Source organism: Garra rufa, chromosome 17 (assembly GCF_049309525.1).
Source record: "Garra rufa chromosome 17, GarRuf1.0, whole genome shotgun sequence".
NCBI lineage: Eukaryota > Metazoa > Chordata > Actinopteri > Cypriniformes > Cyprinidae > Garra > Garra rufa.
Genome location: NC_133377.1, coordinates 5,774,492 through 5,789,254, shown reverse-complemented (window position 1 = coordinate 5,789,254; position 14,763 = coordinate 5,774,492). Strand labels below are relative to the sequence as shown.

Below are 14,763 nucleotides of genomic sequence, written 5' to 3'. Positions count from 1 at the left end.
TCAGTTTCCAAAGTGGTATGATCCAAGGATGCTTTCTCTATTTTACTTTGAGTTCTGTATTAAAAGGTCTGTATTCTGAGGAAGCAATTTTAACGTCGATATACTATTTATCCTTAACAATAATAACAAATGACTGGTGTCAATATGACAAGCACGAGCCCTGCAAGGAAAGGTGATTTGACAACTGAAGAGAGAGAGATGCTACAGGTAGCGGCTGCAGGTACTGGAAATCACATTTTAGTTTTCTTTTCTGTTTTTTCTCTCTTACTTTCTACTTATAGGATATTTATATTACTGAGCTAATTGAATTGGTTGTTTATTTCTTCTCTTGTTTGTTTAGTTACACAACCTTTCTGACACTATGACCCGTTTGGGGTCAGAACTTTTTTGTTGTTAAAAGAAATTATTACTTTTATTCAACAAAACACATATTACACTGATCAAAAATGACACAGTAAACAATTTTATTATAAAAAAAATGTCAAAAACATTTTTTAAACTTTGTGTTAATCAGAGTCTTGAAAAAAAATGTTTTCCACACATATTAAGCAGCACAACTGTTCAACAGTGACACAGTAAACTGTTTTATTATTAAAAAATGTCAAAAACATCAAATAAATGCTATTTTTTAAACTTTGTATTAATCAAAGTCTTGAAAAAATGTTTTCCACACAAATATTAAGGAGCACAACTGTGTTTAACAGTGACACAGTAAACTGTTTTATTATTTAAAAAAAAACTTTAAATAAATGCTGTTTTTTAAACTTTGTACTAATCAAAGAGTCTTGAAAAAATGTTTTCCACACAAATATTAAGCAGCACAGCTGTGTTCAACAATGATAATAATAAGAAATGCTTATTGAGCAGCAAATCAGCATATTAGAATGATTTCTGAAGGATGTGACTCTGAAGACTGGAATAATTATGTTGAAAATTCAGCTTTGCATCATAGGAATAAATGACATTTTATACTATATTCAAACAGAAAACATATTTAAAATTGTAATAATATTTCACAATATTTACTGTATTTTTGAGAAAATAAATGTAGCCTTGCTGAACTTTTTTAAAAGAACTTTTCAAGTTCTTTCAAAAACATTTAAAAAAATATCTTACCAACCTCAAAAATTTTATACAGTGACTGATTCATATTATTCAGACTTTGATATTAGATATAAGTTTTGTTCACATAATACACTTTAAACTAACCAGTTTAATGAAACTTTCCTCCTTATCTTAGATCAAATTTATCATCTGGTACAATGCACGTACTGTATTGTGTACATACATGTTTTTACAATTGACTTACATTTTTAAAAATACCTGCATTTAGTTACATCTGCAATTAATTTATGGACTTAAATTTGTAATTACACTGTTGATCCCTTACACCTTAATCCACTCTAATCCTACCCATCTCTGTCAGGGGATCAGATAAAAAATATGTGCAATACAATATGAATACATTGTACTTATTTTTTGATGTAAATACAGTTGAGGTCAAAAGTTTACATACACCCTGCAGAATCTGCAAAATGGTAATTATTTTACCAAAATAAGAGATCATACAAAATGCATGTTTTTATTTAGTACTGACCTGAATAAGGTATTTCACATAAAAGACATTTACATATAGATAACATATAAAATAATAGTTGAATCATCTGAAGGGCAGTACTAAATTAAAAATATGATATTTAGGCAAAATAAGAAAAATGCACACATCTTCATTCTGTTCAAAAGTTTACACACCCGGCTTTTAATGCATCACTTTTTCTTCTGGAGCATCAGTGAGTGTTTGAACCTTCTGTAATAGTTGCATATGAGTCCCTCAGTTCTCCTTAGTGTGAAAAGATGGATCTCAAAACCATACAGTCATTGTTAGAAAGAGTTCAAATACACAAAAATGCTGAAAAACCAAAGAATTGAGACCTGAAGGATTTTCCTGTTCAGGACAAACAAGGAACTCATGAACAACTATCACTAAACAATAAAAAACACAGCTGTGGATCATTCAGGTAACAACACAGTATTAAGTTCATCAACTATTATTTTCTCTTGTGGACTATATGTAAAGATCTTTTATGTGAAATATCTTATTCAGGTCAGTACTAAATAAAAACAATATGCAATTTGTATGATCCCTCTTATTTTGGTAAAATAATAAATGTTTTCACAGATTCTGCAAGGTGTACAGTCGTGGCCAAAAGTTTTGAGAATTACATAAATATTGGAAATTGGAAAAGTTGCTGCTTAAGTTTTTATAATAGCAATTTGCATATACTCCAGAATGTTATGAAGAGTGATCAGATGAACTGCATAGTCCTTTTTTGCCATGAAAATTAATTTAATCCCGAAAAAAACTTTCCACTGCATTGTTAAGAAGGCTTCAAGGCGTCCAAGAAAGTCCAGCAAGCGCCAGGATCGTCTCCTAAAGAGGATTCAGCGGCGGGATCGGAGTGCCACCAGTGCAGAGCTTGCTCAGGAATGGCAGCAGGCACGTGTGAGCACATCTGCACGCACAGTGAGGCCAAGACTTTTGGAAGATGGCCTGGTGTCAAAAAGGACAGCAAAGAAGCCACTTCTCTCCAAAAAAACCATCAGGGACAGATTGATCTTCTGCAAAAAGTATGGCGAATGGACTGCTGAGGACTGGGGGCAAAGTCATATTCTCCGATGAAGCCTCTTTCCGATTGTTTGGGGCATCTGGAAAAAGGCTTGTCCGGTGAAGAAAAGGTGAGCGCTACCATCAGTCCTGTGTCATGCCAACAGTAAAGCATCCTGAGACCATTCATGTGTGGGGTTGCTTCTCATCCAAGGGAGTGGGCTCACTCACAATTTTGCCCAAAAACACAGCCATGAATAAAGAATGGTACCAAAACACCCTCCAACAGCAACTTCTTCCAACAATCCAACAACAGTTTGGTGAAGAACAATGCATTTTCCAGCACGATGGAGCACCGTGCCATAAGGCAAAAGTGATAACTAAGTGGCTCAGGGACCAAAACATTGACATTTTGGGTCCATGGCCTGGAAACTCCCCAGATCTTAAAACTTGTGGTCAATCCTCAAGAGGCGGGTGGACAAACAAAAACCCACTAGTTCTGACAAACTCCAAGAAGTGATTATGAAAGAATGGGTTGCTATCAGTCAGGATTTGGCCCAGAAGTTGATTGAGAGCATGCCCAGTCGAATTGCAGAGGTCCTGAAAAAGAAGGGCCAACACTGCTAATACTGACTCTTTTTTTTCTGAAATGTCATGTAATTGTCGATAAAAGCCTTTGAAACGTATGAAGTGCTTGTAATTATATTTCAGTACATCACAGAAACAACTGAAACAAAGATCTAAAAGCAGTTTAGCAGCAAACTTTGTGAAAACTAATATTTGTGTCATTCTCAAAACTTTTGGCCACGACTGTATGTAAACTTTTGGCAACTTAATATAAAGTGGGACCTTTATACAAAAGTACAGTTGGATATGTAGGCCATCCAAGGAAACAAAATGGTTGCTCATTATGACGCCTAATGTTTAGTTTTTAAACTTCAGACTGTGTTTTCTCAAAAGGTGATGTTCAAGAGGCCACCCAGCTGCTCAGCAATCCAAGCGTGCGTGTTAACTGTCTGGATGAGGTAAGCGCATAAAGATGATGAATATGGGTGGTAATTTACAGGCCGTTTAGGCACTGGTTATGGCTCATTGGGGTTCACCAACCTGAAACACAACAAAACATTAAATCAGACATAGGGCTGCTGGCCAAACACAACCCATACTTATTGGTACTTTTATTGATGTTTATGCTATTTCACTGTAGCCTAACTATAGACACAGGCCTTACACTGTAAATAGTGGGATTATTCAGTTGTTTTCTGATGATCAGCCCTTATGTAAACAATTGCAGTGGCTGGTGGGCTGGTGGGCTGGTGAGGTGACGGCATATGTTCCACATTGTTATTCAGGCATATGGCGGAGACTCTTGAGTGGCGGATGTGGTACTTAAAGAGGTGTGATAATAGAGACGTGCCACTAGATGTAACCTACAGAATACTCGAGGTCCTTTTGTGGCCAGAATGATTAGAAACAGCAGTTGATAAGTGTATCCCACCTGTCAAAATCAGATGTGCTGCTCGTTGGCTGTACCACCAACGCAGTCTTTCGACTTCTTCCAAGGAGCAACAAAGATTGTGACTCACCCAGCTCATGTCACTCTCAACAAGTGCCAGTGTTTTGTCAGAATCTCCATACTGCAGACACATTTCCTGGATTTTCACAATGTGTGATAGGCTTGAACAAGGCTAAATGTCATTTGCTTTTGAGTCATGTAGATGAAAAGGTTGGTGAAGTAATTTCTGAAGTCTTTTCTCTCATGTCGTTTCAGTATGGCATGACCCCTCTCATGCATGCGGCCTATAAGGGCAAAACAGACATGTGCAGACTGCTGCTGCAGCACGGAGCTGATGTCAACTGTAATGAGCATGAGTATGGTTACACTGCCCTCATGTTCGCTGGCCTCTCAGGTAAACTCATGTCAATATACACTAGTCAGTTTCATTTGATCTAACATTTAACAAATGTACAAAAGCTATCAGTGAGGTGGCACTTTTTCAAAAGATACACCTCTGTAGGTCCATATTAGTACCTTAAAGGTACAAATTATTACCTAAATGGTACATTTTAGTACTTTACATTAATCTCAGTATTGCCTAAATCTCATTATTATCGATGGTGAAAATAGTTGTTCTGCTGTGAAGTTCAAAAGAACAGCGTTTATTTGAAAATAGAAGTCTTTTGTAATTGTAATGTTAATATTATAAATGTATTTACTGTCACTTTTAATCAATTTAGTGCATCCTTGCTTATTAAAATGCCGGTTAATTTCTTTCATTAAAAAAAACCTTACTGAAGCCAAACTTTTGAATAGTATTCTACAGAAATGTTTACAACTTGTGGAAAAAAATGTTTGTATGCAAATTGTATAATATCCAACGTACACATATCTAGTAATTGTGAAGTTAATTCTTATAATCTGTTTTCAGAAAGTTTTGGAATATTTGTCCTCCCTCCAAATTTGCCACTATACCGTAACACAGTAATTATATTTTAATAAGAAGGGTTATATTGACCTATTATGATTTTGTTTACATCTACCTTGTAAATATATTTTTTTGCTATTTTATGAAAACATTTTTAGAGGTAAATCAATAACAATTTTAATTTTAGGAATATTTCAAGTGTATTTTTTCCCTTTTTTTTAATTGGATTTGCTGTATTTTGAATCCAGTCCTTTTTTGTAAAAAGCATCAAGTGGATCATACTGATTTCAAAGTTAAGGATTCATTAGTCTGAATTTGCATTGAACCAAACACTATCACAAGATCGTAGTTGATAAATCAATATACTTTTTTTTTTTGACAAAACATCCCATGTTATGGTCGTGACTCACATTTTCGGTAGCAACATGTTTTGGTGGCAAACACATCACATTACAAAATTTTTAACACTAGAAAACATACAAAAATACAAAGAATTGTATATAAAATTTGTTTATTCCCCCCAAATAAAAGGTTTTGTGTTCTCTTTTGGCACTATTGAAACAATGATGTGTGTTACGTGCGCATAACTGTTACGGTAGTGATTTTACCCTGGTGGAAAAACCAGCATATGCTGGTTAGGTATGTTTTGATGCTGGTTTAAGCTGGTCCTTAGCTGGTTTATGCTGGTCATTAGCTGGTTTATGCTGGTCCTTTGCTGGTTTATGCTGGTCCTTAGCTGGTCATGTGCTGGTTAAGAACCAGAAAAACAACCAGCATAAACCAGCAAAGGACCAGCTTAAACCAGCTAAGGACCAGCTTAAACCAGCATCAAAACTACCTAACCAGCATATGCTGTTTTTTTCACCAGGGTAGATACTTTTGAGACAAGCTCAAAGATGCTAATCAGCACATGGTTAGATAGCACAGTTTTGAACAGTTGTACACACATTAAAACTACATTTTATGGACATTTTACAATTATGCCATGACCGAAACATCACCAAATATTTTGGTTGTGACTGTTTCGATAGTGACAATTTTAGATACTTTTGAACCTTGCTCAAAGATGTTAATCAATACATGATTAGTTAACACAGTTCTGAACAAGGTGTTTGGTAGTGACGTTGCTTAAAGTTACACACAGATTTTCAGACTTTTGATCACATTTACCTCAAAATGATGAAACTTATCTACTCGTACCATGTAGCTATGAGAGAGAAAATTGAAAATTTTCAGAGACATGAAAATTTCCTGATCATAAATGTAGGGATGTAGTTAAAAATCATTTTCAGCCAATAAACTAAAACATACACTGTTTCAGTGGTGACATGAAAATGCGGGACATGTTTTTTACACAAATGTTTATGATTTACAAAGAAAATATTATAAAAAAATATGAAATCTTTTTTTTTTTTTATCAAAAATATAGTTTTAAAAACAACAAAGGAATACACTCTCAAAAATAAAGGTTCTTTGTTTGCATTGATGATTCCATGAAGAACTTTGAACATGCATGGAAAATGCAGAAAAGGATCTACATAGTCAAAAAAAAGGTTCTTAATTTTTTTTAAATGTTCTTCAAAATGGTTCTTTTAAGAACTTTTCACTGAAAGTTTCTTTGGGGAAAATGGTCCTTTTATGGCATCACTGCAAAACACCCTTTTGGAACCTTTATTTTTAAGAGTGTAAAATACAAAATTCTTTTCAATATCATTTTCATAAATTGAAATTTTGTGTTTAAGGTTCGGGGCAGCCACCTCCCGATTGAAAGCACCCAATAAATGATCATTTTATATATGTAAAGCTTACTGATATTTTAAATATTATTTTGGGTTTCAGTAGTTAATAGATGGATCTTGGTAAACATCTCAGAATTAAATTCCTAAATGCTTTTTAAAAGTGTTGTGGGACAGCAGTTTGCACTGCAGAATGGCCCATATAGTGTAGCTCATCTGACAATGGCAGCTCATCTGAAATAATCCCACAGGTAATGCTGAAATTACAGAGATGATATTAGATGCTGGAGCAGAGACAGATCTGGTCAACTCTGTAGGACGAACTGCTGCTCAGATGGCTGCCTTTGTGGGTGAGTGTTTCATATGCATATGCACACTTACTACTTCCTTATGAATAAATCTTTAACCTCTTTCTCTTTCCACCCTGTGCAGGTCAGCACGACTGTGTGACAGTGATCAACAATTTCTTTTCTCGCGCAAAGCTGGAATACTACACCAGGCCCCAGGGCTCTGAGCAAGAACCTAAACTACCCCCCAAACTAGCAGGGCCCCTACACAAAATCATCATGACTACTAACCTCAATCCTGTCAAGGTAAGAACTGCCAAGTGTGTTTATATAACTCGGATTTCAAACAGCATGCTCACACAAACCAAACAATGTTAGTGAAACACAGCAACCCGTGATTTTATAACACAGACCCATAAGAATACCATACAAGGTCACATGACTGGAGGAAGCATCAGTTTGCACTACCAACACCCCTCCTGCTTTTATTCCATCTAAATATATCCTTGTGATATTACAGAGCAACAACATGGCCTGCATTTCAACACAGGCTTGGAATTCTGTATACCTGTTATATTTACAGCTCGATAAACAACCTTCATTGCATAATACATGAAAAATGGAAAGACATTTGCATGTAAGATTGCAATGAAATGGAGAAATAACACCGGCCAGCATCATATTTGCTGAATGATATCCAATATTATAAAATTATATTTATATAATTGTATACAAATTTTTTTTATATACAAATTTTGGGGTACCGATTCCAAAAAAAGTGCCAAAAATAGTCACACGTTCTTACAAAATATGACACAGTTTGTAGCATTTTTGCTTTTGACAACCTGTTAAGTGAAGAAGATATTCTAGTGATAACAGAACTCCAACTGTTTCACCATTTGTACCACTCTGCTTGGGTATTTCTCACAGCAAGTGTCATGGCAGATGGCCAAATCTTATAATTTTATAAATAATACTGCTTTTTGTGTCACAAAATGGAGTTTTAAGTTTCTTTGGTAAGAATGTACTTGATTAGACTTCAAATATGCGGTTTGTGAAAAAATATTTTTGTGATTTTTTTTTTTAAACAAACTTATAGTTCTTTTTGTATAGTTCACAGAATTTAAAAAGTTTTTTGGCAAGAATGTACTTGTTTAGACTAGCAAATTAGTTTTGTGATTTTTATGTTAAACAAACTTGTGTTTATGTAGTTTTGACATTTGACTTTTGACATTTGACTGCTTTTGTTGTTCTGATAAGTGAATTAAAGCTGATACCAACAGTATATCATTTCAAAATTAATCTTATTTTGTGAAAACAACTGTATGTGATGAGAGGTTTTTATAATCACACTTGCTTGCAAAATATGACACAGTTTATATCATTTTTGCTTTCGACAACCATTTGTAAGCTGAATAAGTCGTATTATCACTTATACAACAGTTCTTTTGGTCCTTGAATCTGATTGGCTGAGAGGAGTGCGATATCCTAGTGATAACAGAACTCCAAACATTTCCCTGTTTATATCCACTAGAGTTTTATAAATCATACTCTTTAGTGTCACAGTTTATAGTTTTAAGAGCTTTTTAGGCGAGAATGTACTTGTTTAGACTTTAAAAAAAATATTTTGTAATTTTTTTTAAAACAAACTTATGTTTATGTAAAGTTCTTTGACAATAGAGTATGTTTGACTGCTTTTGTTATTCTGATAAGTGCATTAAAGCTAATACTTACAGTATATATCATTTGGAAAATATTAATTCTTCTTTTGTGAAAACAAGAGTATGTGATAAGAGGTTTTTATAGTGACAGTTTCTTACAAAAATATAAATTGTCACACTTTCTTACAAAATATGACACAGTTCATAGCATTTTTGCTTTCGACAGCCATTTGTAAGGTCAAAAAATTCGTATTATCTCTTATACAATAGTTGTTTCTGGTCCTCGAATCTGATTGGCTAAGAGGAATGCGATATTCTAGTGATAACAGAACTCTAACCGTTTCACCGTTTTTATCACTCCGCTTGCGGTATTTTTCACAGCGAGTGTCATGTCTATTTTTTTTTATAAATAATACTGTTTTTGTGTCACAGAATGTAGTTTTAAGAGTTTATTCGGCAAGAATGTACTTGTTAAGACTTCAAACATGCGGTTTGCAGAAAATTTGTTTTGTGATTTTTATTTAAGTAAACTTCTGTGACATTAGAGTATGTTTCAGATTTGTGACCCTGGACCACAAAACCAGTCTTAAGTAGCACTGGTATATTTGTAGCAATAGCCAAAAATAAATTGTATGGGTCAAAATTATTATACAAAAAAAAATTTTTTATGCCAAAAATCATTAGGATATTAAGTAAAGATCATGTTCTATGAGGATATTTTGTACATTTCTCACAACAAATATATCAAAACTTATTTTTGGATTAGTAATATGCATTTCTTAAAACTTAATTTGGACAACGTTAAAGGTGATTTTCTCAATATTTAGAATTTTTTGCACCCTCAGATTTTTTGATTTTTTAAACAGTCATATCTAATATCCAAAATATTCCTATCCTAACAAACCATACATCAATAGAAAGCTTATTTATTCAGCTTTCAGATGGTGTATAAATCTCAATTTCAAAAAACTGACCCTTATGACTGGTTTTGTGGTCCACGGTCACATTTGACTGCATTTGTTATTCAGATAAGCTGATAGCTACAGTATATATCAGTTAAAAAATATTAATTCTTATTTTGTGAAAACAACTGTATGTGATGAGAGGCTTTTATTGATATTTTTGAACTCAGCACCAAAAATAGGTAATATTAGGCCTCTGCCTTTTTTGCAAATTGGCAGGAATTTGATTTTCATGATGCAGGCCTGTGAGTGTCAAATCAAAGGTGTGTTAGTAATTTAATACACAGTTGCTGTAGTATAGACTTGCGTGTGTGCTTTGTGGCAGTTCTCGGATGGCATCTGTGTGCGCTATCTCAGCTGTCTTACATCCAGTGATTTCTGATGAGTAAGGTGTCTCAGCGCCATACTCAGCAGGGATCAGTTAACAGAATCGTGTAGCGTGAGAACATGTTTCCCCCCATGAAACTTGCATTGTAAGTAAGGCTAGTGTCTCTCTGCTATATTCACTTCTCATATTTTGGGGCACATTTTTTCCATCATGCTTTTTCAGATGGTGATGCTGGTGAAGGAGGACCCCTTATTGGTGGACGTGGTGGCTCTAGAGAAGTGCTACCGTGTGATGGATCTGCTGTGTGAGCAGTGCGTGAAACAGCAGGACATGAATGAGGTTCTGGCCATGAAGATGCACTACATCAGCTGCGTGCTGCAGAAGTGTCTGGCCTTCTTGCAGGAACGTGATGACAACCTTGACGCCCTGCTGAGAAGGTGACAACATCATTACAGTCCTTCCATCTTAGATGGCCTTGCAAATGGAGTCACAAAAACATATATTTTTCTTCTCCCCAAGCCTTCTGAGAGGAAGAGATGGTGACGGGTTTCCACAGTACCAGGAGAAATTCATCCGTGATTGTATCCGGAAGTTTCCCTATTGTGAAGCAACCCTGCTGCACCAGCTGGTCCGAAGTATAGCACCCGTGGAAATTGTCAGTACATTTTTCTAACATATAGAAGTAGGCATCTCATCTTAAGAAATGCTTCTTGAACAGCAAATCAGCATATTAGAAAGATTTTTGAAGGATCGTGTGGCACTGAAGACTGGAGTAATGATGCTGAAAATTCAGTTTTGCTGCCACAGGAATAAATTACATTCTGCTTAAATATGACCCAAAACATCATCAGATTTTCATACAAGTCCTAAAAATGGTAGACAAAGAGAACCCATTCAAACAAGTGAGAGAAAAATATTTTCTTTGTCATTTATTTATTGAGAAAAATGATCCAGTGTTACATATCTGTGCGTTGCAAAAGTATGTGAATCTTTGCTTCCACTTGCTTTCACATCTAGTGTGATCCCCCTTTTGCTGCAGTAACTGAAGGTAAAGTTTCTTAGATGCTGATCAGTCCTGCACAATAACATGTAGGAGTTTTAGCCCATTCCTTAGTGCAGAACCACTTACGCTATTTGATGTTGGTGGGTTTCCTCCTATGAACTGTAATTGAATTATGGTCATGGATGTTGACTCAGCCATTCCAAAACATTGACTTTGTCCTTCTTTAAACATTCTTTGGTAGAATGGCTTGTGTTCTTGGGGTTGTTGTCTTGCTGCATGACCCACATTCTCTCTAGACTTTGTTCTTAAACAGATGTCCTGACGTTTTCCTTTAGAAATTGCTGTATAATTCAGAATTCATTGTTCCATCAATGATGGCCAAGATGCAGCAAATCAGGCCCAAGCCATGGTACTACCACCATGTTTCACAGATGGGATAGGATTCTTAAGCTGGAATGCAGTGTGTTCTTTTCTCTGAACATAATAGCTTCTCATTTAAATCAATAAATTCTATTTTGGTTTCATCCATCCATGAAACCTTTCTTCAATAGTCCTCTGGCTTATCCACGTGATTTTTAGCAAGCAATTTTCTTTTTGGAGAACAGTGGCTTTCTACTTGCAACTCTGCTATGCACACCATGGTTGCTCAGTGTTCTCCTGATGGTGGACTCATAAACATTAACATTAGCCAATGTGAGAAAGGCCTTTAGTTGTTTAGAAGTTACCCTGGGAACTTTTGCAACCTTGCAGACTATTTCACGTTCTGCTTTGAAGTGATCTTTGTTGGTCAACCACTTGTCAAGTAGGTAACAGTGGTTTTGAATTTCCCCCATTTATACAAAATCTGTCTGACCGTGGATTTGTGGAGTCCAAACTCTTTAGAGATGGTTTTGTAACCTTTTCTAGCCTGATGAGCAACATCAACTCTTTTTCTGAGGTCCTCAGAGATCTCCCTTGTTCGTGACATGATTCACTTCCACAGACACGATCAGACTTTGATAGAACCCTGTTCTTTGAATAAAACAGGTCATGTACTGACATTTGATAGTCACATCTGCACAGATGGACTCTAATTTCACCTTTAAATAATTGCTAATCCAAGAGATTCACATACTTTTGCAACGTACAGATATGTAACACTGGATCATTTTTCTCAATAAATAAATGACAAAGAAAATATTTTTCTCTCACTTGTTTGATTGGGTTCTCTTTGTCTACTTTCAGGACTTAAATGAAAATCTGATGTTTGTGGTCATATTTATGCAGAAATACTAACAATTCTGAAGGATTCACAAACTTTCAAGCAGCACTGTATACTTAACTTGCTCAATGATGTCAAATATTAAAAATGTGTCAACATTATGTTTAACAACCTCACTCTTGTTTCCAGGGGAACGACCCCACAGCCTTCTCGGTTCTGACCCAGGCATTGACAGGCCAGAAGGTGCTTATGGACACAGAGTACTGTGCTACATGTGGAGAGAGGGGTGCTGACAAGAAGTGCTCCTTCTGTAAAATGGTATAATGTGTTTACTCTTTCCAAGTAATCACAACATAGGATCAACATTTATTCAATTGATATTGACATTTTTGATCATTTTGTTGCCAAACTTACAAATGTTGTTAATATGATTTATTTTTTAGTAATCACACATAATAACCATCCGCAAAGTATACTAATGATTTTATGTTGCTATTTAGCATGTGGTTTCTGTTAATTAAAGGGATAGTTCAACCAAAAATGAAAATAACCCTGTGATTTACTCACCCTCAAGCCATCCTAGGTGTACAGTCAAGCCCGAAATTATTCAAGTCAAGTTAAAGTTTTTTTTTTTTTGGACTGGAAATGACACAGGCTTCTCCCAAAAGATAATAAGACGATGTACAATTTTCCACATCATTGTGGAAAAAAATATTTCTCATCTTTTATTTACATTTGAACAAAAAGTGGCATGTCCAAAATTATTCATACCCTTTGCAAACTGTCACAGTCTATGGGCAAATCCAAAGTTCTATACCATTCCAAATAGTCCAAGCTGTTCTAAAGCCTCCTAATTAGCCTGATTCATTGGGAACAGCTGTTTTAATCAACTCAACAGGTGAAAAACAGAAGCTCTCTGCTGTTGGTTTGTGGACAGTCATGGCTAAGACAAAGGAGCTCACTGAGGACCTGTGACTGTGCATTGTGGCTGCTCACAAGTCAGGAAAGAGCTATAAGACCATATCTAAATGTTTTGAAGTTCCAGTGGCTACAGTGCAAAGTATTATTAAAAAATACAAGACGTTCTGCACCATCCCCACTGTCAAACATGGTGGTGGGAACCTAATGTTTTGGTGGTGTTTTTTAGCCGGTAGAAAAAAAACTTGCTGGTTGAATAAAAGTAACTTTAACTCAGAATTTGCCAGGGGTATTAATAATTTTGGGTTTGCCTGTATATGACTTTCTTCTTTCAGACAAATACAATTGGAGTAATATTAAAAAAGTTATATCAAAATCATATAATTCATTATAAAGCTTGAAAGAGCCAGGACATATATTCGTCTGAAAGAAGAAAGTCATATACACTTAGGAAGACTTCAGGACGAGTAAATCATGGGGTAATTTTTATTTTTGGGTGAACTATTCCTTTAAGAATCCCAGATCGTTTGGCTATACCAACCTAATCCAATTTTTCTTTTGATTTCTAGCTTCAAAAATGAATTTAAAATGCAATGTTGAGTTACATTATACAAAGATTACTGTTTTGTATTCTTAAGTAATCTCTCATGTCATTATGTTGGAGATTCACATGTTGCTGAAACACTCTGTTTTCCCATAATAACTCTCATCTGTTCACAGGTGGTCTACTGTGGGCCGACGTGTCAGAGGCTGCACTGGTTCACACATAAGAGGCAGTGCAGAACTTCTGCGCCACAGAGAGATGCTCAATTCAACCGCCAACTCTCTAGCAGTGGTAAAGTGTTAGCATATTAGCACATCATTGCTAAGTTAAGAAATGCTTGATTTGCTTGAGTTCTTATGGGATCTTACCAGTGTATAAGGTCATGACACCGAAGGATTAAGGATTGATGATAAAACTAAGGTCTTTACTATGGATTTGTGTTTTTGTCATGTTATGTTACATCATAAGAATATCAATAGTGAAGTATGAAGCTTATTCCATTGTGTGTTTTCTGTTTCCTCTCAGTTGATGACAGTGATTTAGTGAACGCCGCCAGCTCCATGCTCGCTCTTTGTCTGGGGTTATCAAAGTGTGCACTTGAGCACAGTCCTTCTGATGACCACTGTGAAACCTCTGAAGTCTCTGAAGATCCTTCTTGTGCTGGAAAGGACTGAGGAACAGAAAGATATTGGCTCTTGTTTCTTTGGCTAGGTGAAGTCCGCCGGGCATCCAGTTCAGCCTCAGCTTGCTGAGCTTTGGTTAGTGCTCTGTATTTTATAGGAAACAACAAACCATGATACAGAAGTGTTGGATTGTATGCTTATTCTAAACTGTGTAGGTACCACACAGAAGACAGGACATGGCAAACTGCTTACCAAAGAACATCACATTTTGACTTTTGCAACTGTTTAATACTCCAGAGACTGAAAGATAACTTTGGAGATTTTCTCTACCACTTTTATGATGGCGTTTTAGTGCCACATTAAAAAAAAAATCTAAAATTACGAGATTAAAGTCGAAGTGTTTCGAGAATTTAAATCGTAGAAATTAAAGTTATTATATTTTAGGAGTATAGCTTATATTGTGCATGCA

General features: G+C 35.5%; 1 protein-coding gene across 1 annotated transcript; it reads left to right on the top strand.

The window, feature by feature from the left end:
- The first annotated feature begins 144 nt into the window (after nucleotides 1-144).
- LOC141289634 (ankyrin repeat and MYND domain-containing protein 2) lies at nucleotides 145-14,345 on the top strand. Its single transcript, XM_073821788.1, has 10 exons — nucleotides 145-220; nucleotides 3,566-3,630; nucleotides 4,377-4,515; nucleotides 7,019-7,117; nucleotides 7,200-7,360; nucleotides 10,228-10,442; nucleotides 10,525-10,660; nucleotides 12,399-12,527; nucleotides 13,848-13,962; nucleotides 14,197-14,345. Exons 1-10 carry the CDS (start codon nucleotides 145-147, stop codon nucleotides 14,343-14,345), a joined length of 1,284 nt encoding a protein of 427 aa, XP_073677889.1.
- The last annotated feature ends 418 nt before the right edge of the window (nucleotides 14,346-14,763 follow it).